The 24,505-nt window shown below is 34.3% G+C and overlaps 1 protein-coding gene across 2 annotated transcripts in view; it reads left to right on the top strand.

Annotated features, from left to right (window-relative positions):
* Window positions 1-20,812, top strand: part of SNX6 (sorting nexin 6) — a 64,385-nt gene extending 43,573 nt beyond the window's left edge. For both annotated transcript variants that reach the window (XM_044664709.1, XM_044664711.1), the window contains 6 exons: window positions 1,375-1,450; window positions 4,486-4,525; window positions 9,256-9,342; window positions 12,887-13,046; window positions 13,135-13,220; window positions 19,417-20,812. In XM_044664709.1, coding sequence (XP_044520644.1) covers window positions 1,375-1,450; window positions 4,486-4,525; window positions 9,256-9,342; window positions 12,887-13,046; window positions 13,135-13,220; window positions 19,417-19,470 — 503 coding nt within the window. In that variant the 3' untranslated portion in view covers window positions 19,471-20,812. The remainder of the gene's footprint in view (window positions 1-1,374; window positions 1,451-4,485; window positions 4,526-9,255; window positions 9,343-12,886; window positions 13,047-13,134; window positions 13,221-19,416) is intronic.
* The last annotated feature ends 3,693 nt before the right edge of the window (window positions 20,813-24,505 follow it).

Raw genomic sequence — 24,505 nt, 5'->3', positions numbered from 1 at the left:
TTGTCTATACATAGTAAAGCCTATACTTTATAGAAAATGAGAGAAAGAAGTTTTCTGTTAAGTATTTGGTACTCTGTAACATGTATGCTCTTAAAATTTTGGAATTATTTTGGTATTAATTGCAGCCATTAAGAATGATCTTTTGTTTAGCAAAATGTTCTTGGAAGGCTTACAAGTACATTTATTGGGGGGCAGTTGGGTAGCTCAGTGGATTGAGAACCAGGCCTAGAGACGGGAGGTCCTAGGTTCAAATCTGGCCTCAGACACTTCCCAGCTGTATGACCCTGGGCAAGTCATTTGACCCCCATTGCTTACCCTTACCACTCTTCTGCCTTGGAGCCAATACAAAGTATTGACTCCAAGACGGAAGGTAAGGGTTTAAAAAAAAAAGTACATTTATTTGATTTTTTAAAAATCTCACTTTTAATATTTGTTACCACCTCCCTCCCCCTAATCCCTACCCAGCCAAGTAGATTGCAAAAAAATGGATGATCGTTTGTAATGAAACCTATCACTGAAAGTCAGTGGAGCACTTGAATATTTAAGTAATTTGAAAACTGAAATGCTGTTAAGAATCAAAAATCTGTTTCTCATAATAGATTAATTTGGATTTAATAAATACATATGTGTGTATGTATTATACTCATATGAAAATATGTCAGTATGATATTTTTGAACTATATATAAAAGCAAGGAACTTATTAGTTAACTTCGTATGATCTCATCTTGATTAATATTTAAGAAGTATTCTTTTAGACTCATATAATAAAATTCCTTGGTAAAACTAAACAATCAAAATTAATTAATCAGCAAAACAAAAAGTCTTTGCATTTTTTAGTTCCTGGCAAAAATCTGGCTAAGATTTTTAATTTTACTTATTTCTTTATCAAAATTCAGAATTCATGGTTATGAAAATAGTAAATATAGAGAGTTTTACCAAATTATCTGTATGCAAGAGATTTCAGTGTGTGAATGAGAAATACATTTCCAAATTCTGATGGAGAAAGCATATTCAGAAAGGATTTATATTCAGTACATATGTAAATCTTTGATTTGAGGATAAATACAATTCTATAACTGAATTATTAGAATATTAAATAGAATATTTTTCCACCATTTTATATACTGTGTTAAACTTGGAGCTTTAATATAATATGAACTGCAAATGTGGAAAATTTAAATATATGATGAGTTTTCTTTGGACTTCAAGTAGTTTTATTACTGGTATTACCAGAAACACCCCTTCATAGGACTTTTATCTAAAAGTTAGACTGATAGCATGTCCTTGGAAAACAATTTTGTGTAAGTCTTCAGTGTGTTTGTTCTTTAGCATTTTATTGAAATATATTAAGCATTTTTTCAAAATTTTCTTAGGTGCTGCAGATGATTACAATAGAATTGGATCTTCACTTTATGCATTAGGAACACAGGATTCTACAGATATATGCAAGTAAGTTCTTTAACAGTATTTATGATAAGCAAAGCAAAAAAAATTGCTAAATAATACTCTCAGCCAACACACTTCTAACCCAGCATATTGGAATGCATCATTTTGTGTTCCACATACATCTATATAAAGAAAATATTGATGAACTTGCTTAATTAGTATCTTATTTCTGTTCACTTACCACCAAAATATATATTATTTTCACAGTTTACTCTATTTCACTTGATTAAAAATTGGCTGAATTATTTTCTTTTAATTCTCATTTTATGTTATTTCTGTCTGTAAGTAATTTTAGTAAAATAAGGAATTCTAGTTTTAAATTCATTATCAGAAAGATTATTGTCATTCAAATGTGTTCTTAAAGAAACGTTTTTTAAGCATGATTAATTCTACATCTTATAAGTTGTCAAATGTGCATGTGGCAACATGCATAGTATAAAATGAAATACTAACAATATAGTAGATTATTCAGTGTTTAATTGCATAATTAATTTGAATCAAACATATTAATTAAATTAAACAAATAATTAAATTAAACATGGTGTTTCATGGGATTTGGAAGTTTTTTTGGTTTTATTTTGCTTGAATTAATTTTACCTATATCTAGACTACAGTTTAATCCTTACTCTTAATAGGAAAACTTTTTAGTTTTTCTTTAATTTTATATTTTTAAATAATAGAAAAAATTGATAACTAATTATTCCATATCTTTCCTCTAAAACCTTCTCTTTGAACTATGACATGAAATGCAAAGCCCAGAATTTTGAGTGGGCAGAATGTCAGAATATGTTATGTTTCACTTTTATTTACATTAGTTCACACAAAAGAAAGATAATTGACTAATAGTTCACTTTTCAACACTTGATGATAAAATATGGTTTAATAGTTGCTATCAAGATATTGTTTATGTCTTCATGGAAATGAAAATTACTTGTTTCCTTAACCTTTCTGAGTTATTGACAAGGTATTAAATAGGAAATTATGTTTGCCAGAGGATCTCATATACTTATAAGGTCTAAAATATAAAGATTTTATATTGATTGTTTCATTCAACAAACATTTATTAAGCATGTACTATGTACAGATCATTGTTCCTGGCACTAGGGAAGATAAAGAATTTATCTATGATATGGTGCCTTCATTTCTGTATTAGAAAATGTATTAGAGTATATATATAAAATAGTTCTGTGTGAGGGGCTGAGGAAGAAAGTTATTTCTTGCCTTTGGGTTGGGAGGAGTAAAGTCTTCTAAGTAAAATAGATAATAATGAGAAAAAAGATGTATATAAAATAATAAGTTATTTTATTCTGTCTCCTTGTTGGTTCTTTCACTCCTGTATTTGTTTTGTTGCAGTATTTTAATCTTGGTCGGAGAGGATTCTCCAAATGATCCCAGTCTAAACTGTGGCATGTAGCTAGGCAGGCTTTTCTTTTGAATCAGTGTATATATGTGGAGACATCTAGGTGGCTCAGGAGTAGAGTGTTGGACCTAGAGTCAGGAAAACCTGAATTCACATTTGGTCATAGACATTGGCCTGTGTGACCCTAGGCATGTAACTTAATCTCTCTCTATCTTAATCTGCTAGTGAAGGAAATGGCAAAACACTCTACTACCTTTGTCAAGAAAACCCTATGGACAGTATTGGCATGTAATTGTCCAGAGGATTATGAAGAGTTAGATACTACTGAACAACAATTAATATATGCTGCTGAAATAATGAGTTGGGTCTTGAATTGAATAGGAGGTCATATTGGAGTTGCATTTGGAAAAATTCATCAATTTATTGTTGCCAAAAATCCTTTTTGCTGATTTTCAATGTGACAAATAACCCAAAGGACAGGAAAAATTCAGGCCATGTGCAGTCTGCAGTGTATGAGATTATGAGAAGCAATGTAGAATGTATTAAATGTTGTTAAAGCTTTATATGACCAAAAATCTAAGGGGCCAGGTAATACTATATCATGAATTAGGAAAAAAAATGCCTCCAGTGGCACATTGCTAATCCTCACATAGTCCAGTGAAGAGCAAATGAGAGGACTTTAGAACATTGGAGAGACAGTATGTGAAGAATTTTAATGGAACCATGGACTAGAATTGTTTGATGTTTTTAAAAAAATTATAGTAATTCATTTGACTGAAAGCAGTATCATCTATACCCATGATAGTAAACTTATGGCACATATGCCAGAGGGGGGCACGCAGAGCCCTCTGTGTGGGCACACATGCTGTTACCCCAGCACAGTTTGCCAGAGTTCGTTACTAGAAAGCCAGAGGACTGGTTCCTCTCCCCCTGTCCATGCACACCTGAAGACATTTCTCATGTTACCCACCCCTCTAAAACTTTTGCCATCACTGATCTATCCTCAAAATGCTGTTACCAGATTTATATTTGTTTTAGTATGTGGTGGTATTAACACCTGGAAGTATAGGATGATTCTTTGGTAGGACTACATAGGAACAAACCAGTCATCTTTGGAAATGCTTAAAGCATAGTTTTTAATAATTAGGTATCTGAAGCATTTTTGTACCTCCATTGTTTTCCTTTTAATTGGATAAAAAATGAGGTTTCTCTTTACCTTTTTTATGTTAGCATACTGCACATTAACTTTTAATGGAGATTAATATAATTTTGATGAAATATGGTACATTATTAAAGGGCATAATGGGATTTATATGTGGTTTAATGTGCCTTGAAATAAAAGGCATTTTTAAATATAAGGATGTTTTCTGTTATCTTTTTTAAAAATTCAATTTGTATATGGGTCAAAGTTAGAGATAGTTCCTAACACTTAAAAATGCCTAACAAAATCTCTGACTTTAATAACTGACATTTAAGTCATGTTTTAAAATTTCATAAGTTCTTTATGAATATAATTTCAATTGTACTACAAGATTTAGACCTAGATCTTTCTGACTCCAGGTTTAGTACTGTAAAATACTCAGAATTCAGTGGGATATTTGAGCAATTCTATGAAAATTTGGAATGGAAAATAAATTATATTTAAGGAAATAACTGGTAAAAATTTTTTTCCTTCCAGATTTTTTCTTAAGGTTTCAGAATTGTTTGATAAGACACGGGTAAGTCCCATTAATTAGGATTTGAGAATCTAAACTCTGTGCATGTAGTAAGATTTTAATATTCTCTTTGTGTTTTATCAAGAAAGGTTTGTCATAGTTTAATGGCATAGATTTTTCTGAAAGCTATTTAGTACCCAGTAGTTAATTTTAAGCAATTTTAAGTGTTATTCTTTACCAAATATTTATGTTTGAAATTAAAAATGTGTTTTTGTTGTTATTATTCAGATACTTATTTTCAACTTGCCTCTTTGAGGTATGAAAGTATTCCTAAATTCTTAAAAGTTATGTAAGTGGAAATCTTATTTTAAAAGACAGTTCTTGGCAGGTCTTACTGAACTGGAAGAGTTTCAGGTATTAGCCTCCTGATAGCTGAGAACCAATCAAAGAAATTCATCACAAGTTTGGCAAGAGAGTATTACCAGCACTTAGCATAATATTAGTTTTGCATATAACTATAGCACTTAATAAATGCTTCTTGAGGGGGCAGCTGGGTAGCTCAGTGGAGTGAGAGTCAGGCCTAGAGACAGGAGGTCCTAGGTTCAAACCCGGCCTCAGCCACTTCCCAGCTGTGTGTCACTTGACCCCCATTGCCCACCCTTACCACTCTTCCACCTATGAGACAATACACCAAAGTACAAGGGCCAAAAAATAAATAAATAAATAAATGCTTCTTGACAACCACAGAAAATCTCCCAGGACAAGTTACTAAATTATGGAGATGTTGTGCTCTGAGTCACTAACGACTCTGATAAAATAACATATCTTTGAAACTTAGTTTTATGAATAATATCTATACCAAATTTACTGTTTTCTTTTTTTTTACCGGTAGGCCTTTTAAATCAAACAGGCTTTTTTTTTTTAATTTTATAAAGATTTTTGCATTAGTACTACACTTAGCAACAAATATAGTTTTGTGGGCACTAAATTATTGGGAATGCCGTAATTACAGTAAGCATATCAAAATCATTTTTTAACATTTGATATACTCTTAACAAGTTAATAATTTTAGGCTTTATATATCAATATTGAACTTTTAAGAGATGCCAATAGGAAAAATAGTCATTTTTCTAGAGGATGATAGTAAAATAATTTCTAAGAGCTATAACTTTCTAAATATTATTTTAAATGATTTTAAATGTCATTTTCTCTGTGAGGTGATCTTGTTCAGGATTAATAACCTTCTATAACAGCCTTCTATAACGGGGACATTTGTCCTCAGCTTTAACATTTCAAGTGACAACAACTTCCATCCTGTTACAAGGATTTTTTAACAGCTATAAGTCATGTTCTTCATACTGTTCTGAAATCCAGTTCCCTATCTTAAAAGTATTACTCCTTAGTTATGAAAAACACAAAGTATGCCTAATCGTTTTTCCTAATGACTATCCTTCATTTTTTAAAAGAAAATTACCATTTCCTCTGTTTTCCAGGCTAAACACATTCTCTTACTTAAGCCAATGCAGTGTATTTTTTAATATCATACATAACATTACTAATATTAATCTATCTTAATGATTTGTTACTGCCATTCACAAAGGGAATTCCACAATGGATACAAATTGTAGATCCTGTAAGAAAATTAAAAGATTTTTCTGGTTCTCTGGATGAGTCTAGAACATAATATTTTGAAGTATGTCTATGACTTGTATGTTCCAGTTCTGAGCATTTTAGATAAATGGACATTTTGGATTATGATTATGTGGATATAAGAAAGCTAACCACTTCTAGATGTGCATTAGATTTTTTTTTTTAACCCTTACCTTCTATCTTGGAGTCAGTACTATGTATTGGCTCCAAGGCAGAAGACTGGTAAGGGCTAGGCAATGGGGGGGGAGGGGAGGGTTAGGCCCAGGGTCACACAGCTAGGAAGTATCTGAGACCAGATTTCAACCCAGGACCTTCCGTCTCTAGGCCTGGCTCTCAATCCACTGAGTCATCCAGCTGCCCCCGTGCATTAGATCATGATTCTATTTGGATGGAGGACAAAATGAAGTTTACTTTTGTGTAAAACCGCTTTCCTCTGTCATAAAAATCAGTATGAAATAGTTACAAAGGGGGAAGGTGATAGAAGATCGTAGTATTATGAATCTAAAGCCCAAAAGGACCTTAGAAGTCATCCAGGCCATAGTTTTCCCATCACTGCCGTAACCAATTCCCTAATCACTACGCTCCCACATCCAGATGTAGTGATTAGGGAATTGCTTAAGGCAGTGATGAGAAAACTACAGCCTGGATCTGGCCCACAGGGAATAGTTTGCCCCATCACTGATCTAGTCCAATCCTTTTAATTTATAGATGTATAAATTGAGACCCAGTAAGGTTAAACGACTTAACAAAGGTCACTCAATTTTTAAATATTTGAAAAATCGTCCTTTTTTTTGAGCATTTTAATCCCGACCATTAGTATAGTCCTGTGATGGGCAAACTATGGCCTGCAGGCCAGATGCAGCCCCCTGAAATGTTCTATCCAGGGGTGGTACATTATTCCTAATCTGATGAATACAATGAGTAGGATACAATATAATGAAACTTTGAAAGAGTTGCCTTAGAAACAGACTGACAGATGAACATTTCCTTTCCTTTGGCCCCTCTTTAAAAAGTTTACCTATCACTGGTGTAGTCAGTTCACTGATTACAAATCATTATTAATTAAAGCAGGTAGTCCCTGGACCTTTAGTAATATAACACTTTGTTAGATTGCTTATTTGTGTTTGTATTAAATAAAATTCTCTAATCAAATTTCTTCCTAATTCCAGTTAGTCAAAAATTAATGAGGTTTTGTTTTTTTAAAAAACCCTAACAAATTTCTTGTTTCATAAATAAAATCTAATAATAAAATCCTAATATTTAATGCCAAGGAAAAAACTAATCAAATTCACAGTAGCATAAAATTAGGAAAATATAGATAATGGAGAATTCCTGTGTCCATTACATTATCTCAAGCATCTGAAACAAGTTTTTGTTAAGTGCTAGGTGATCAATTCTTAATTTTAAAAGTGCCTATACTAAATGACTCATTGATATTAGTTTATTGTAAGAACTATATGCATTAGCTAGACTTGCAGTTTTACTAGGACAAATATGGTTATAATTTGTGCATGTGTTTTTTCACATTATTAAAGCTTTTCAATTCCTATATTGGAATTGGAATCATATGTAGGGTATGATTATTTTATGTATGCACATAAGAATATCTGTTGTGCTCTTAAGTAATGTGTCTGAATATTAAATACCAAAATATATTGCTTCATAATATACAGTCTTCTGATTCTACTTCTTATTGGTGTCTTCTATCTTATTTATAATTTAAGAAACTCTAAAGACAGTGCCTTTTGTGGTAACACTATGCCATTAATTAAAAGTATAAACTGTTTTGAACTTTAGGAATTTAAAAAGCAGAGTGTTTTTTTTAGTATCACTGCAATGTTAATTGAAAATATAACTTGCTGGAATGAAAGACTTAAAACAAATCTTAGAGATGGTGTGATTAGAGAACTGGCCCTCAGAGACAAGAAGACTTAGATTTAAGAACTGCTTATGACATGTACTGGCTATGTAACCTTAGGCAAGTAATGTAATATCTCAGTGATCTAGTCAATATAATAAGGATAAAAGTTAGACAGAAGATGATGCTGACCTCCATTGGTAGAGGGAGTTGTCTTACCCATTTCAAAAACACATAGGCAGATATGTAAGATGAAATGTTATAGGGATAAATTTTATACTTTGATTCCAAAAGCCAATTTCACATGGATAAAATGGAAATTTCATGACCAAGCTACAATACATTTGAAAAAGGTTTGGTATTTTATAATAAATGGCTAGAGTGGCCAGAGAAGGGCAGCCAGGCAGCAAAGAGCTCTGACACTTTATGATAAGGACTAGCTAAAGGAATTAGAGATGTTTAACAGAAGACTAGCATTTAAATGGCTATTGTGGAAGTAGTAGATCTATTATGCTTGGCCCCTAGGGGACTGGACTAGTAGTGGATAAAAGTGACAAATTTAATTTTTATATAAGGTAAACTTCCTAATATTTAATTCTTGAAAAGTGGAACAGGCTTCCTTATAAAATAATTGGTTCTTCCTAACTTAAGTTCTTCAGGAAAGGGTTAAAGTATCATTTGTCAAATAACGCTTAAATATGGGTTTGGCTAAATGGCCTCTAAGATCTCTTCCAACTCTGGAGTTATATGGTTCTTTAAAGTCATCTGCTAAAGTAATTGATTTCAGTTTTCTCTACTGACAAATAGACATGAAAAACAGAGAATTTAAAAAAAGAATTAAAAAAAAACAAACATAATGCTTGGAGACAAAAGGTCCTGGATTCTAATTTGTCCTCAGACACTTCTTAGCTGTGACACTGGATAAGTCATTTAACCCTAATTGCCAAGCCCTTACTGCTTTAATGCCTTGGAAACTGGTATTTAATAGCAATTCTAAGATGGAAGTTAAGGGTTTAAAAAATTTGGATAAGAGTTTTCTACAACTATTTAAATTTCTTACAGTAACTTATTGAATAGAATTCTGTTTTTGTGTTATTGATACCTTTGACAATTTAGTAAAGCCTATAGATGTTTCTTCAGAGTGTTTTCAAATTCATAAAGTAAAATACAGAATTACAAATAAAACAATTGTATTGAAATAGATTTTAGTCCTTAGGACGCCTGAAGTAGAGAAAGCTAAAAAGGTGTGTATTTGCTTACAAAAACAGTATTTTTACTCTTTCAGAAGATAGAAGCACGAGTATCTGCTGATGAGGACCTCAAACTTTCTGACCTTTTAAAATATTACTTAAGAGAATCTCAAGCTGCTAAGGTGAATTTGTTATTCAATGTTCTTTAAAATGTTTTGTGTCAATGTATACATCATTAATCTTATGCCTAATATTCTATATACTACCTACCTAAAGCTTTTGCTATTGCAGCCAGGGATGATTCCTGTGAATTCTACAAATTCCTATTAAGTTACCCAGAAATGCATCCAATTAAAAACATTTTGAGTTGCTAAGGAATTTGAAATTTGCTATAACTACTTAACTAAGGAAAAGAAAGTCAATGAAAAAACTTTCTTCATTTTAGCTTCAGGATCATGAATCACTCTAAAGAGCAGACAGGAGACTTGATACGATGCTGGCAGAGAAAAACGGCTTTATTCAGAAAACACAGTGAACAGGGGGAAGCTCCTTGCTTAGGGGCAAAAATGTCCTCTCTTCTTCTAGGTACAATCACAGAATTTTACGATAATCCTGATGCAAGATACTCCTCCTCCTCCCCTCTGTCCAATCCCATGGGGGCTTGGAGGCAGGGTTGATGTTCATAGTCTTGAGTGCATATTTTTCTTTCTTTTTTTTTTTTTTAATGTATTTTTTTTAAACCCTTACCTTCCATCTTGGAATCAATACTGTATATTGACTCCAAGGCAGAAGAGTGGTAAGGGTAGGCAATGGGGGTCAAGTTACTTGCCCAGGGTCACAGAGCAAGGAAGTGTCTGAGGCCAGATTTGAACCTAGGACCTCCCATCTCTAGGCCTGGTTCTCAATCCACTGAGCCACCCAGCTGCCCCCTTGAGTGCATGTTTTTCAATATTGCATGCCCCTAAAGACTCCCATGGTCAAAAAACCCTTGACTACCATGGGATTTTCAGCTTGGGACAATGAAGCAACATTTGCAACTTGCTGTTCCTTACTCCTTTAGCTTACAGTTGGCTTTTTTCCCAGAGTACAGATAAACTCTTCTCAAGGTTTTTGAAAATAGGTCAGGATAAATAGAAATTTTATGGGGTGGGAGGCAGTTTTAGTGTATAGGAATAATAATACTAAGGGGTCTTGAAAATTGTGGTTATAAGTCAAGTGCTGCTCTTATAATTGTGCACTGAATCTCATCCCACACTATAAAAATCAGGATCAGATACTCAAGATTTAATGTTAATTTATGAAGCTGATGAGTCTGAGTACCATTGTATATTTCTCATTTCATTCCAAATTATCACAAAAGCCATTACTTTTAAAACTACGTTGTGCCTGGTGTTTCATTTTGCAAAAAGAATTTCTGTAATATGCTTTTTAAAACTAAATCATGTCTTGTAAGCTGCTTGTGTGGAAATTGCAATGGAAAAGTATAATGGGTAGGACATAACTAAAAAAATAATTCAAAATAAGATTTTAATTGGAATTTTCAGGAACCATAGAAAACATAATCAACTCAGATATATTTATTTTGTGAAGTGCTCTGTAATTTCAAAATACTTGAAAGTGTTTTTACTTTATGATTGAATAGAACCTAATTTTTAATCTTAAGAATATTAAATTTCATTTCCTATTTATATGATGAAGTTTAACACAGAAAATATTAAGCCTCTCCTTATTCCAAGGCACTATGCAATGTAAAAATATATTTTCATTAAATAATTTTGAGAGACAAAGAAATTTATTTGCCTATAGAAGACCTAGATTCCAAATCCTACTTCAGCCATTTATGGGTTAAGAGGCTTTATATATGTTGGCAAGTCACACATGCAGTGTCTTTATGTGCTACAGTTTCCTCAACTGTAAAAGGGGATAATAATAGCATCTTCCTTACAAGATTCTTGAAAAGATCATATGGTTTGTAAACCTAAGCACTATATAAATATAAAGTGTAAAACTTGCCAAGAAAACCCTTATTTCCTATTAGATACAAGAAGGAAAGAAGATGTAAGAACTAGAAGGAAAAATGAAGTGCGACATTAAATCTACAACTCTTTACTGATGCCATATTTTCAAGCTCAATATGTATACATATGCACATATAATCCTATTACCCACAGCTGTCTTGCCTGTATTCAGACTTTGGGAAATAGGTTGATAGTATCATTGCTGATCTATGAGAATGAATGTGAAACTGGTTACTATATGAAATGCAAAATAAAATATCATACAAGGTGGGGGAAAATATCAAGGAGGGACAAGATTCAGACTTAAATTTCTGACTTTTAAGTTCACTACTGTTATAATGAAAGAGAAAAGGTCCTAATGGTCCTAGGGGAGATGTGGACACCAATGAGGTGGATGTATCTTTGTATTCTCCCTAGGTGCTGGTGATGGGAAAACACCAACCCCAATCACCCTTGCTAGTTGTTATAATTTCCCTTTTCAATAACAGTTGCCCAGGGAAGGACCCTGAAAGGTTAGGTGGATGGATAACCTTTCAGATCCAACTTGGGGTTGGATCACTTATTAATATTGGGCTCTGAAGATCCAACTTGGGGTTGGATCACTTATTAATATTGGGCTCTGATTAGCTTTGGATCACGTTTGTTTATCTGACTGCATTAGCTCCCTTCCCCAGAGTTGAGATATAAAGACCACTCAGGCAGGTACTTATTAAAAACTCTTTATCTATAATCTAAATCGGGAAAGGATAATCAGGATAAGGATTGGGGATTGAAGACCTGATCTAATATCTATAATCTATAATCACTTAGGACTGGAGGCTGTTGACTTAGTAGAAGCTGGAGCTTTTGTTCTTCACAACCCCTCTGGCTCAACCTGGCCAATGCCAAACCAGAGAGTGACTGTCCTTGATGCAGCTGTGTTGGTGATTTTCTCTCAGCTTCTCACTATCAGTTTTTGGTGATATATTTGCTCTCACAGCCTTCAGGAAATATATAGATCCTACCCACCCTCTGCTTCTTCAGACCTCCCTTCCTCCCTTCACCACCCAGGGACCAAGAGACCTAAAGAGCTAGGAAGATTCAGAGACCTAAAGATATAAGGACCAAAATTCAAAATCAGAGACCAAAGACCCCCTACAAATGGCTGTTAGGGGTATTTATACCCTTGGGCCAACCGACTTTTGCCCCTGGCTCATGGCATCTGGGAACATTCTAATCTCTCCAACTGCCTCCCTTGTCAGTCAAGGTGACGCCAACATAACACTACTAAGATATTATTCTTTATAACATGTATCTTTATAAAAAAATCTTCACTTGATATTTTAGCTTTATAAATGATTAGATTTGCTACTTTCTAGTGGAATTTATATCTCAAATTTTCTGTTTTTACCACAATTAGAGTAGGCCTGTTTTCTTTTTCATAATTTAATATGACAAATTTTTAATAACAGATTTATTCATATATATGTATACACACATACATATGCATTATATGGTTGTGCCATGTTGACTCCCAGGCCTCTTTCTATAAGAGAGCTCTAAATTCTTTGACTAAACAAAGTGTTCTTTTTCTTACTTTTTCACAGTGTTCTGTATTTATATGACAAAATTCCTGAAGTCTTCTAATGAACTTCCCTTTAACTAAATGATTGAAAATAATATCTATAACCTTTTGGCATATATTATTTTGGAGTTTACTGTTTTATAGGACCTCTTGTACAGAAGATCTAGGTCACTGGTGGATTATGAAAATGCTAATAAGGCATTGGATAAAGCAAGAGCCAAAAATAAAGATGTTCTACAGGCTGAAACCTCTCAGCAAGTGTGTTGTCAGAAATTTGAAAAGATATCAGAATCTGCAAAACAAGGTACTATTTTATTGGCACTCTGTTTACAAAAAAATGTCTCAAGTTTATATGTCAATTAAATTTTAATCTTAATTTCCTTCTTTTGTAGAACTTATTGACTTTAAGACAAGAAGAGTTGCTGCATTCAGAAAAAATTTAGTGGAACTGGCAGAACTGGAACTAAAACATGCAAAGGTATGAAGACACTTTAAGAATATCAGTCAGAGGAGCAAGTAGGTGGCTCAGTGGATTGAGAGCCAGGCTTAGAGCTGAGAGGTCTGCTTCAAATTTGGCCTCAGACACTTCCATTATATAACCCCAGACAAGTCACTTAACTCCCATTGCCTAGCTTGCATTGAACCAATATACAATATTAATTCTAAGATGGAAGTAAGGTTTTTTAAAAAAAGTAGTAGTCAATCTTTTTTTCAAATGTTAGCTGAACTCTGAAGGACAGGGTTAGACTTAGGATTTCATTGGTATGAGGAACTTTGTCTGCTTATTCAGACTGATCTCCTCTGCAATGTAATCTTTTAGTAAATTAAAAAAATTGTATTATCTATTTAACATTTATTTTTAACTTTTGAGTTCCAAATTCTCTCTTTAGCCCCTCCTTAAGCCACTGGGAAGACAAGCAAAATAATAACAGTTATACATATGAAACCATGCAAAACATATTTCTATATTAGCCATGTTCCCAGAAAAGCAAAGAAAAATTAAGAATTATGCTTCAGTTTGCACTGAAAGTTCATCAGTTCTCTTTTGAAGTGGATGGCATTTTTCATCTAGAGTCCTTGATGGGGACAGCTAGATGGCTCAGTGGATAGAGAGCCAGGCCTGGAGAAGGGAATCTTGGATTCAAATCACGCTTCAAACACTTCCTAGCTGTTTAAGCCTGGACAAATCACTTAACCCAATTACATACCCCTTACCACTCTTCTGCCTTGGAACCAACACAAAGGTAAGGGTATTTTTTTTTTAAGTCCTTTATGGCTGAACTCCAATGATCAACTTTTTTTTTTAAACATAATTTCATTTTAAAAATGTTTTTCCATAGTTACATAATTCATATTCTCTCTCTCTCTCCCTCCTCTTCCCTTCCCCGGCTGACAAGCAATTCCATTGGGTTATACATCATTTTTGTAATAGAGTAATCTTCTTAAACCAAAATCCCAATCATATACCAAGTGATGAATCATAAGTATTTCTTCTGCATTTCTACTCCCACAGTTCTTTCTCTAGATATGGATAGCATTCTTTCTCATAAGTATTGTCCTGAATCATTGCATTGCAATTAGTAGCAAAATCTTTTACATTTGATCTTGACAAACTTTTATTAACTCCTTTTCATTTCTTTTAAGAAAAAAAGAATCCTTTCTGTAATTATCTTTGATTATTGTATTACTCAGAGCAACAAAGTCTCAGTTTATAATCATTATAGTATTTTTGTTATTTTGTGAAATGATCTCTTGGTTCTTTTCACTTTATATCAGTTCATATGTTGGCATTTCAGATTTTTGTAAAATAACTCCCTTCATCATCAGGGGAAGAGAGGCTCTTCACTCTTATTTGAATTGGTTCAAAGATTGAAGAATGTGTGTGTGTGTGTGTGTAATCCTCACTTAGGTATAGAAATCTTAGGGGCAGGAGATAAAAGAAAGGGCTGGATGAATGATAAAAGGGAGGGAAGATTAAGAGAGGCAACTCTCCAGAACCAAAGCAGATTTTAGAGGAGGGATATAGGGTAAAGAGAGGATAAAAGAAAGTAGCATGGAAGGAACTGCATAGTTAATGAGTCATAACTGTGAATGAGATGAACTTGTCTATAAAACAGAAGATGACAAGTAGAATGTCAGCAAATGACAACAGAAACCAGAATTCAGTAATGTGTTGTTTATAAGAGACTCTTTACAGAGTTAAAGTGCTGAAGCAGAGTGCTTCAACTAAAGTGAGAGTTTAAAATTTAGGTTTTATGCTAAATATGAGAATTCTAAAGTAATATTATGGTCCCTGGTTTAAAAATATTATAGCTTAAGTCAAAGTGACTTTTAGCAGCTTTATTTACAAAGAGTAAAAGTTGAAAAATGTAGATAAGAGACAAAGTACTGCCTAGCTACAAAATACCCTAAGTTTAATCCTAATGTCTCTAGACTGCAAATTGGAATCTGAGAGCAAATCTCACTAGAATCCAAAGTCCTAATTAGAAAGCTGAAAGGTGAAGAGCCAGGAAATACTACTGTGAACCTTCAGTTCACAGGAGGCTAAGACTGCCAAGAATCTCACCAGAACTCACACCAACAAGCAGAGAGGATCTCCTCACCAAAGAACCAAAGAAGGAATCACTCCATTCACCACCGCAAAGCCGCAGGATACAGGGAAAGAGTCTCCTCCTCCAGTCCAGCTCACCCATGCAGAGTATGTGACTGAATCTTCTAGCTGGCCTTTTTAAAGCAGTTTTCTTGATGGCACTTCCTGTTGCTCTCCCACTTTTTGGAAACCAATCACCAATCACAGTTTTTCATTTTTGCCTAGCACTGCCTGGGGGTGGGCAGTAGCCTCTGGAATCGTCACCCACTCTAGCAAGTGACTTGTGAATTCTCATACTCAGTGACTGGTAAGGTACTAAGTACTTAAGTTTTTGATTAAAACAAAAGTTGCTGATTGATAGACAAAGAATTTGATTCACTCTTCACAAATCATAGTCTCAGACAAAAGCAAAAGCAAAATGAATGTAATTAAAAAAGATAATCAGGGAAAGTACATTTTGCTACAAGACTAGTGGGGAATGACTGAACAAATTGTGGTATCTGATGGTTATGGAATGCTATTGTGCTGAAAGGAATGATGAAATGGAAGAATTCCATGTGAACTGGAAAGATGTCCAGGAATTGATGCAGAGCAAAAGGAATAAAACCAGGAGAACATTGTACACAGAGACTGATACATTATGGCACAAACGTAATAGACTTTTCTACTAGCAGCAATCTAGGACAATCCAGAGGGACTTATGTGATAGAACACTATCCATATTCAGAGAAAAAAATGCAGAAGAAAAACATATGATCAGTCATGTAGTTTGATGAGGATATGTATGATTAAGAGTTTGATTTTAAAAGACCACTATGTTGCAAATATGAATAACATGAAAATAGGTCTTGAACAATGTATAACCCAGTGGAATTGCTTGTCAGCATCAAGAGTGGGGAGGGGAAGAGAGATGGGGAGAATCTTGAATCATGTAACCATGGAAAAATACTCTAAATTTTTTTAAAGGGAAGGGAAAAAATAAAAGGCATCACAACCTATGAAATCACATCAAAAAATTTTACTGCAAGTTTCTCTATAGAAGTCAAGTTTATAAAAATTAGAGCCATTACCCAGTTGATAAATTGTCAAAAGAAGTGTTATAATTATTGGGAGTCTCTTGATATGTTTGAGATTGTAAATTGATGTACAGAGAGAATAAGATGACCCTTCTCCCTTATAACAGTTGCCCAGGCAGGATCCTTCAGGTCTAAGAGGTATATCCCTTCAGGATCCGCCTGGGGTTAATTGATATATTGATTTGGGCTCTTTAGCTAGGATAACGCCTTGTATTCTGACTGCGATTTCTCCCTTCTCAAAACAAGTTTTGACACTGCTTTAGGAAAGTACTCTAAACTTTATATTAACAAGAAGGATAAGGGTAAAGGACTGTGGTATAGGAGACCCTACTCTACTGGTTGCTAATGAAATCTCAACTGCTGGCAGATGAAGAATCAATGTAGCTTCCCTCTGGTTCAGACTGGCCAGGACTAAACCAGAGTAGGTAAACTGCTGGGATATCTTTGACTTCTTCTTCAATAGATCTTCAGCCTTACAGTTGAGTTATTTCCACCCTTTTCCACCCTCTTCTTCGTCTCCTGCCCACGGAAACCTAGATATCTAGATGATGTAATTCCTAATATCTAGGGGCAGTAGACACCAAGGTGGTGGTCAGGTACAGGTTGGCACGGTATCTCAAGTACAGGAAGAGTTTGCAGAGAGAGATGTTTGCACCTCTCACTCCAAGACCAGGATCCACCAATCTCCAGCCTCAGCACAGGTCAAAGACCCAGAACCCTTTCAGGATTCTCAACTGCCCCTCCTCCTACCTCTCGCATGACTCCCTGGGAACATTCCATCCAACTGACTTATTTGTCAATCAAAGGTGATCTTCAAGCTCCCAAAGATTCAATATAACAGAAGGCAATACAGCTTTTATGGTGGCAAAGAATGAGAGCATGCTCATCAGTTGGGAAATGGCTGAACAAATTGTGGTATGTGATTGTAATGGAATACTGTTATGGTTTAAGAAATAAGGGGAATAAGGGGCAGCTGGGTAGTTCAGTGGATTGAGAGCCAGGCCTAGAGATGGGAGGTCCTAGGTTCAAATCTGGCCTCAGACACTTCCCAGCTGTGTGACCTTGGGCAAGTCACTTGACCCCCATTGCCTACCCTTACCACTCTTCCACCGAGGAACTAATACACAGAAGTTAAGGGTTTAAAAATATAAAAACAAAAAAAAGAAAAAGAAAGAAAGAAGGGGAATAGTTCCAGAAAAACCTAAAAAGTTTATATTGAACTGAGGCAGAGTAAAATGAGCAGAATCAGATCATAATACACAGTAACTATAAGGGTAATCAAACACAAAAGACTTAGGGTACTCTGATCAAGACAGCAATCCACGACAATTCTGGAGAACTCAATGAAAAATCTAATCCAGTGATTCCCAAAGTGGGCACCACCCCCCCCCCCAGTGGGTGCTGCAGCAATGGGGCCCCCCCATTCCCAAATGGGGTACGTTGATGGCCACAGGTGCATTTGCAAAAGGAGATCCCTATGGCTTATCCTGAAATATGAGCTGTAATTCAAAAGTTCTTAATTGCATTTCCTTCATCATATTTAGTGGAATGTGGATTCAGTGCGGTAACCAACTTATTAACAAAAAAAAGAAACCAATTTGCAAATAGTCAATCACGGTGATTTAAGATTGCTGTTGATGAAAATAGAGCCCAGGATTACCAAATTGGGAGCAGCACACCAGGTTCATCCTTCTCATTAAGATGATTTCGAATGTTTTAACTTTTTTTGTATTACATTCTATTCTGAGTTCAATAGTTTCATAATTTCAAAGTTCAATGTTTCTAATTTACACCTTTCTTTACTATATTTTACGGAAAAGGTAGAAACGCTAATACATATATCTTTCCTACTAATTGCTATTAAAATTTTAAAAAATTAATTTCCAGGGGGCACTAAGTAATATTTTTTCTGAAAAGGGGGCAGTAGGCCAAAAAAGTTTGGGAAATACTGATCTAATCCATCTCTCGAGAGAGAGAACTGATGAACATATGGAAATATGTTTTGCATATAAAATTAATATGTAGCTTTCCTTCTGAGTGGGTGGGAAAGGGGCTGGAGGAAAAGGGAGAATTTGGAACTTAAAAATTTTTTAATGTGAAAAACAAAATTTAAAACACAAACAAAAGATTAGGGAAGCTAGAATGTTGAGGAATTGTGAAGATGGGGTGTTTGAAGGAAGATCAACATATCTTCATTTCCCATCTGGCTATTCTTTATCAGAATCTCATCCTAAGGATTACTCAACCGTGAACTGACACCCCAGTATCACTTACTCCTGGGTTCCCTCCCTCTGAGGGTTGATGTGGAGAGAACCTTCTAGATCCTCTCTTTAAGGAGGTCACAAACTGGGCATCTCATCATTTCCCACCTGGTTTCACTTCACATGCCCTGAAGCCAGGAACCCCACTTTTTATCATATATATTATCCTCCTCCAATTAGATCTCCAGCACTTAGCGCACAGTGCCTGCTTTATCAAATAGTAGGTGCTTAATAAATGTTTATTGACTGATATGTATGTTGAAATAGATCCTTAAGTAGAAGAACAGAGGTTGGGGTGTAGAAGAGCACCCAAAGAGTATTGAACTCTTTCAGAAAATTCCAAAACTGATTCTTTGTTTATCTGCTTATCCTATTAGTGTGCAAGTAGTACAATGACATTTGAGAATAAGAAGACCTGAGTTTTAGCTTATCTCATGTTATATTGTGACCATGGGCAAGCCACTTGACCTTGCTCTGCGTTAGTTTCCTCATTTATAAGATAATATTGGATGTAATAGGAGATGTTTTAACAATATCTATCTCTAAAATTCTGTGTTTAATGGTTCTTTAAATTTCAGTATATGATTCAAAATTCATAAAATTGTCCATTTAATAACTTCTGGCTTGAATATATTTTAAAGATTTAGTACTCCTTAGTTTTTAGGTTATAAGTATTTTATATTAGTTGCATTTTTCGAGTAAAGTGCTGAATTTATTAACTTTTTTCTTGTTTTTTTATTTTTTCAGGGTAATTTACAGCTGCTACAAAGCTGCTTAGCAGTGCTAAATGGAGATATATAAACTGCATTCCATGATCTGGTTAACAAGGGTTGCCTTCCTTTTGCATCTTGTTGTTGTTGACAGCCTCCAGGCATTTACCTAAAGCCATTGCAGGAAAATAATCATCTGACAAAGTGCACATAATCTGATTTTAAACAATGGATTAATACTACCCTCAAATGATTCCTGAGTGTATAATGCAACTCTGCTCAGAAACACATGTATTCAACATGTACATTTATTTAATCACTGTATACTTTTCTTGTTCAAAAACCAAAAGTTGTTTTTCTTGTGAAAGTAGGCAATATAATTATGTTCATGTTATGAATATACTTACATATAGCTGCCAATCTTTTTTTTTTTTAGTTACCCATTTGAAGAAATGGGATCTATATTTCCATTGGCTATTTTTGAGTACTGTTACTATAAAGCATTGTTTACTCATATATACTTGCAAAAGCATCTTGATTTGGCTTGTTTTTAGTTAATGAACATTTCTTAGAAGTTTTAAAATATGTTATGTAATCTTTTCCACTATGATTTGTGAAGAAAAGCAAATGCATTAGTATGTTTGCCTTAACTTGTAGACTAATCCTTATTGTAAAATAAACAGTGATAACAGTGATATTTTTAAACTATGTAGTCATTGTATCACTATCTATAAAATTTGCAATTGCGGTAGTAATCTACTCATTTGTTAGGCTTTACAAAGCAGGTTCAGTTTTTTTTAAGTAATATATTGAACCAAGCACACCAGTCTTGCAAAAAAAAAAATAAGGTACACCTCTACTCTCTTTAACACATTCAAAGATGGAATTTAGATAAACCAATTTAAATATTTACTTATAAAATACAGAAGTACAAAGTTTAAATTAGGAATTTTAGAACCCAAATTTGAATTTTGTCATTAAAATCTGATTGCTTGGGGCTTGATTCCCCAACTTCTAGTTTGATTTGATAAGAAAATAAGAGTGCCAGGGGGAAGAGGACTTGTTTTTTTTCAAAAGTTGGCAGATTTTGGTTGAAAATCATAAAACCACATTAATTGTCACAGATTAAAATTGGTTTTGACCTTTAATAATGTGAATAACCATATGTTTACTGGCTTGAATTTATATTGAGTTCAGTTTGATTTTTCTGTTTTTCTAACCATTCTTTCCTTTGAAAACATAATCATTTGGGGTTAGGAAAAAAACTCTTATTGGGTTGGTTAGTTTACTTTCCCTGCAATTGTAGCAGGTTTGTTTACATTTTCCTAAACCATTCCTGATGAATGCCTAATCTTATTCTTAAGTATCTCCAGTGCTGGTGATTCCACAATCTCTTACAAGGTTCTGTTGCCTATTGTTTCTAGTTAAATGTTTTCTAACATTCTCAGATATCCCTGATAGCATTTAAGCTCTTCCTTTGTTGTTGTTGTTGTTGTTGTTGTTGTTGTTGTTGTTGTTGTTGTTGTGTCTCCTGTTGTATTGTGGGCTAAGAAGACCTGGTTTTTGTGTAACTCTCTTTGATGAAATACATTAGTAGGATGAGGACTATAGCTTCTGGATTTTAAATACAACTTCACTTATTGCCTTGGTGGCCTTGGGCATGTTACTTAACCTCTGCCTCAATTTCTCCAGCTATAAAAAACAAATTTGCCTACCTCACAGGGGTGTTGTGAGGATTAATAAATGTTTTAAAGTATTTTGAAAATATAAAGGTACTATTTGAATGCTAAACAATAGTACAGAACTAAAAACATGAAATTTGGCATCTACTGTTAGTTATGCTTTTTTTTTTACTAAGATTGACCTTTGTTTTCATTAGGAAAGGTATTAAAATTTTCACTTTGCCCTTGGCCTGATGAAAATTCCTTGTATTTGGCAGTGCTTAATGAATAAAAGTATTCAGTATTTCACAGGATCTCCTCCCTCCCAATATTCCACTCAAAGGATTTATGTATTTCTTTCTCCCTTAAGTTTTTAAAATGGAAAAGCTCTTTTATCCATTATAAATAGGGTGCCATAATGATAGTGGCCAACAGTATAAATAAAACAGTTTCTATAGAAGTTTATTTTTGCCAAAAATGAGCAATTAGCTTTTCCTTCAAAGTGATTAATCATCCATTGCTAGTTCTCTGAAATTAGATAGTAATTCATACTATTGTAAAAATCAGCCTTTAACTAGTTAGCAATGTGGATGGATGTAGTATTCACCTAATCTTTAGTTCTGATCTTGATCTATAAAATTTTGTGTTATGGGAAAGACACTTAAACTCCAACACCCTTTTTGTTCAGGTTCAGTGTTAGGACAAAATGAAGTACTCACAGATCATTAAACATTTAAACAGTGGAGGTTTACTTTTCCCTAACTGTAGAAATACACAAGGATATATTTGCATTTAGTGGACCTTGACCCCAATCATCTTCATTTTGAAACATGTCAGTAAGTTATAGGGTTCTGACAGCTCAATGTGTTTTCAGACTCCCACCAAATATGAGGGCTTCAAACTTGGAAGACTTTACTGAGACTTCTTGTGCCTTTTGACCAGGAGGGCATATCTGTAAAATTGAAACTAATCAAGTTGTGCATCAGAAGGAAGCTGCATCAAGGAAGCTTAGGGCTGAAGGAATTTACATCGGGAAAACAATAATCTCTTCATATTTATTGAAGAAGCAAGTATGGGCATGATCCTCAGAGATGTGTAAAATTGCCCACATTTTAAATGTTTTAAGGGACAAAATCTGATAGTATATGGTCTTCAAAGATCAGAACTTTACAGAAGGAGGACAAAATGACACTAGAGATCAAGAATTTTAAGTTATTCTGTGCTTAAGTTTAAGGAGGTTCAAATTAGACAGGTGTAAGTAGCACTGGCCTTCAGTCACTTGATATTTAAGAGTTATAAGTACTATTCTAGTATAGGTAAGGAAAATTATTCCCCAAGTATCTAAGGTTCTATGATCTAACTGAAAAGGGCCCTCATTTATGGATAAAGAAATTGCTTTTATATGTTTATTAATGGTGTGCCAAAATGACCTCTGGAAATCGCTTTTGAAATTTTTTTATGAATACCTAGATTTGTCTTTTATCCTAGACCTTTTTCTCTTGTATCTTTCATCTTATTCTATTGAATACCTTGATCCCTTGAGAAAACATTTATAGCTACACTCTCTACTAGTCTCTCTTGCCGTTCAACAAAATGAACCTGCAGTAACAATAAAAATCCTTTTTTCCATTCTCAGTTCTTGATTCACCATCATTCAGCAAACTCTCTCCCTTTTGTGATTAACTCAACTGGTCTTCCAACCAGTCTAGATTCTTGTTGATATCAACTGCCCATCTCTAGGTCATTCTCCTTTAAAAGGAGTTCAGTATCAGGTTCAGACATTCTTTTCCCCTCATCTCCTTTCCTCATACTCAGGCAATTCATTTGCACATTGATATACCTTCAAACACCTTAGACTCTCAGTTGATCATTCTTAACTTCCATTTCCTACTTTCTCTTCATTTCACCTCAGCTATTCATAGGAAGAGTCATAACTTAGATCTGTATCACTTATCCATATCATCTCAGGGCCCTCAAAGATTCACTTTGATCATAAGTTCATGACCTTCCTTCTCTACTTTTCACATCAGAAACCTGTTTTTCTTCTCTTTGAACATCTACCTCTTCTGTCACATCACCTTCCTTTTTTCACAAGTCAATAGCTATTTCAAGCTATTTCCCTTACCCTGAATTCCTTACCCATTGTCCTTTTGTCATTCACATCTCAAATCCCAACCCCAAATTACTCCCATCCATCTTCTATTCCAATACTTCTGGGTAGCATTTACTTCAAGTCATAAATAGGCTACCCTTGACAAACTGGTTAACTTCAACTGGTAACATTTGCTACCTCCACACTTCTGACTTTTCCACTGTAGGTAATCTGGCCTCTTTGCACTGCTTAACAGAAACTTGGCTCTATGACTATCAATGATCTCTTAACCACTATGTATGATATCTTTTTCTCAGTTCTCATCCTATTTAACTTCTCTAGCTTTTAAGTACCCTAACTTTTGATGTTCTTTTTGACTTCCATAACACTGTTCTTTCCTAGCTAGCTGCTCTTATTGTCTTCTTTGCTAAATCATCATCTATTTCCTGCCCCCCCCCCCTTACAGCTATACTCTCCTTGTTACTGTGTTTGGTTATAATATTTATACAAATGCTTCTCAATTCTTTATATTTCCAATTTTACACTAACAATTTCCTCCTGAACTTGAATCTGAATGTCCCATGCGCCCTTCAAACTTAATTATGTCACCAGTGAAATTCATTATTTCAACTAACTTGCCCCTCTACCAAGTATCCTTATTTATGCTAAGGGCTCTATTGACAAATGGATGTTTACAACCTTGGAATCATTCTTGACTTCCCTTTCCTTACCCTGTTTATCCAATCAATTGCCAACCCTTGTTAACTTTATCCCCACATTCTCTTGTGACCATTGCATGTAATACAATTTCTTGCATATGATATATATTTAATTATTTTATCAAATCAGTTGACTAAAGGATTGGTCCAGGTGACATCTAAGGTTCTCTCTAATCTTAAAGTTCTCTGAACCCTATTACTAGAATTGGAGTATAACACCTATAGGATCAGAAGCAAAAATTACTAATGCCGAATTGCACTAGTTATACATATCTGATTTTGCAAGTACCTTACAAAATTTGGTCAGACCCTAGGCCTCAACTAGATTATTGGGATTCAGTGTCCTTAACCTGAAGAATGTGGAAGACTATATTTCATATGACCTCACTGCCTCTTTTAGGACTTATTTGACAGGGTGTAGGGGATTGAGACCTTTATCAGTGAGAGTCAGGGATATTTACCCCTATTCTTGGTATTCTAGTTCTAGACCAAGAAATATCTCATGTTTTACTATGGACTCTGGTTATTAACAATGTTAATAGAGATACTACAGTGTGTCTGATGATAATGTTCTTTTCCATCAATCTTTAAAATATCTCTTAAGACCCTTTTATTCAGTTGGATAGACAAAGCTGAGACATAGGCTTATGTATG

This window comes from Gracilinanus agilis, chromosome 2, assembly GCF_016433145.1.
Source record: "Gracilinanus agilis isolate LMUSP501 chromosome 2, AgileGrace, whole genome shotgun sequence".
NCBI lineage: Eukaryota > Metazoa > Chordata > Mammalia > Didelphimorphia > Didelphidae > Gracilinanus > Gracilinanus agilis.
Note: the sequence above shows the minus strand (reverse complement) of the source record. Positions and strands in the feature narration are given on the sequence as shown.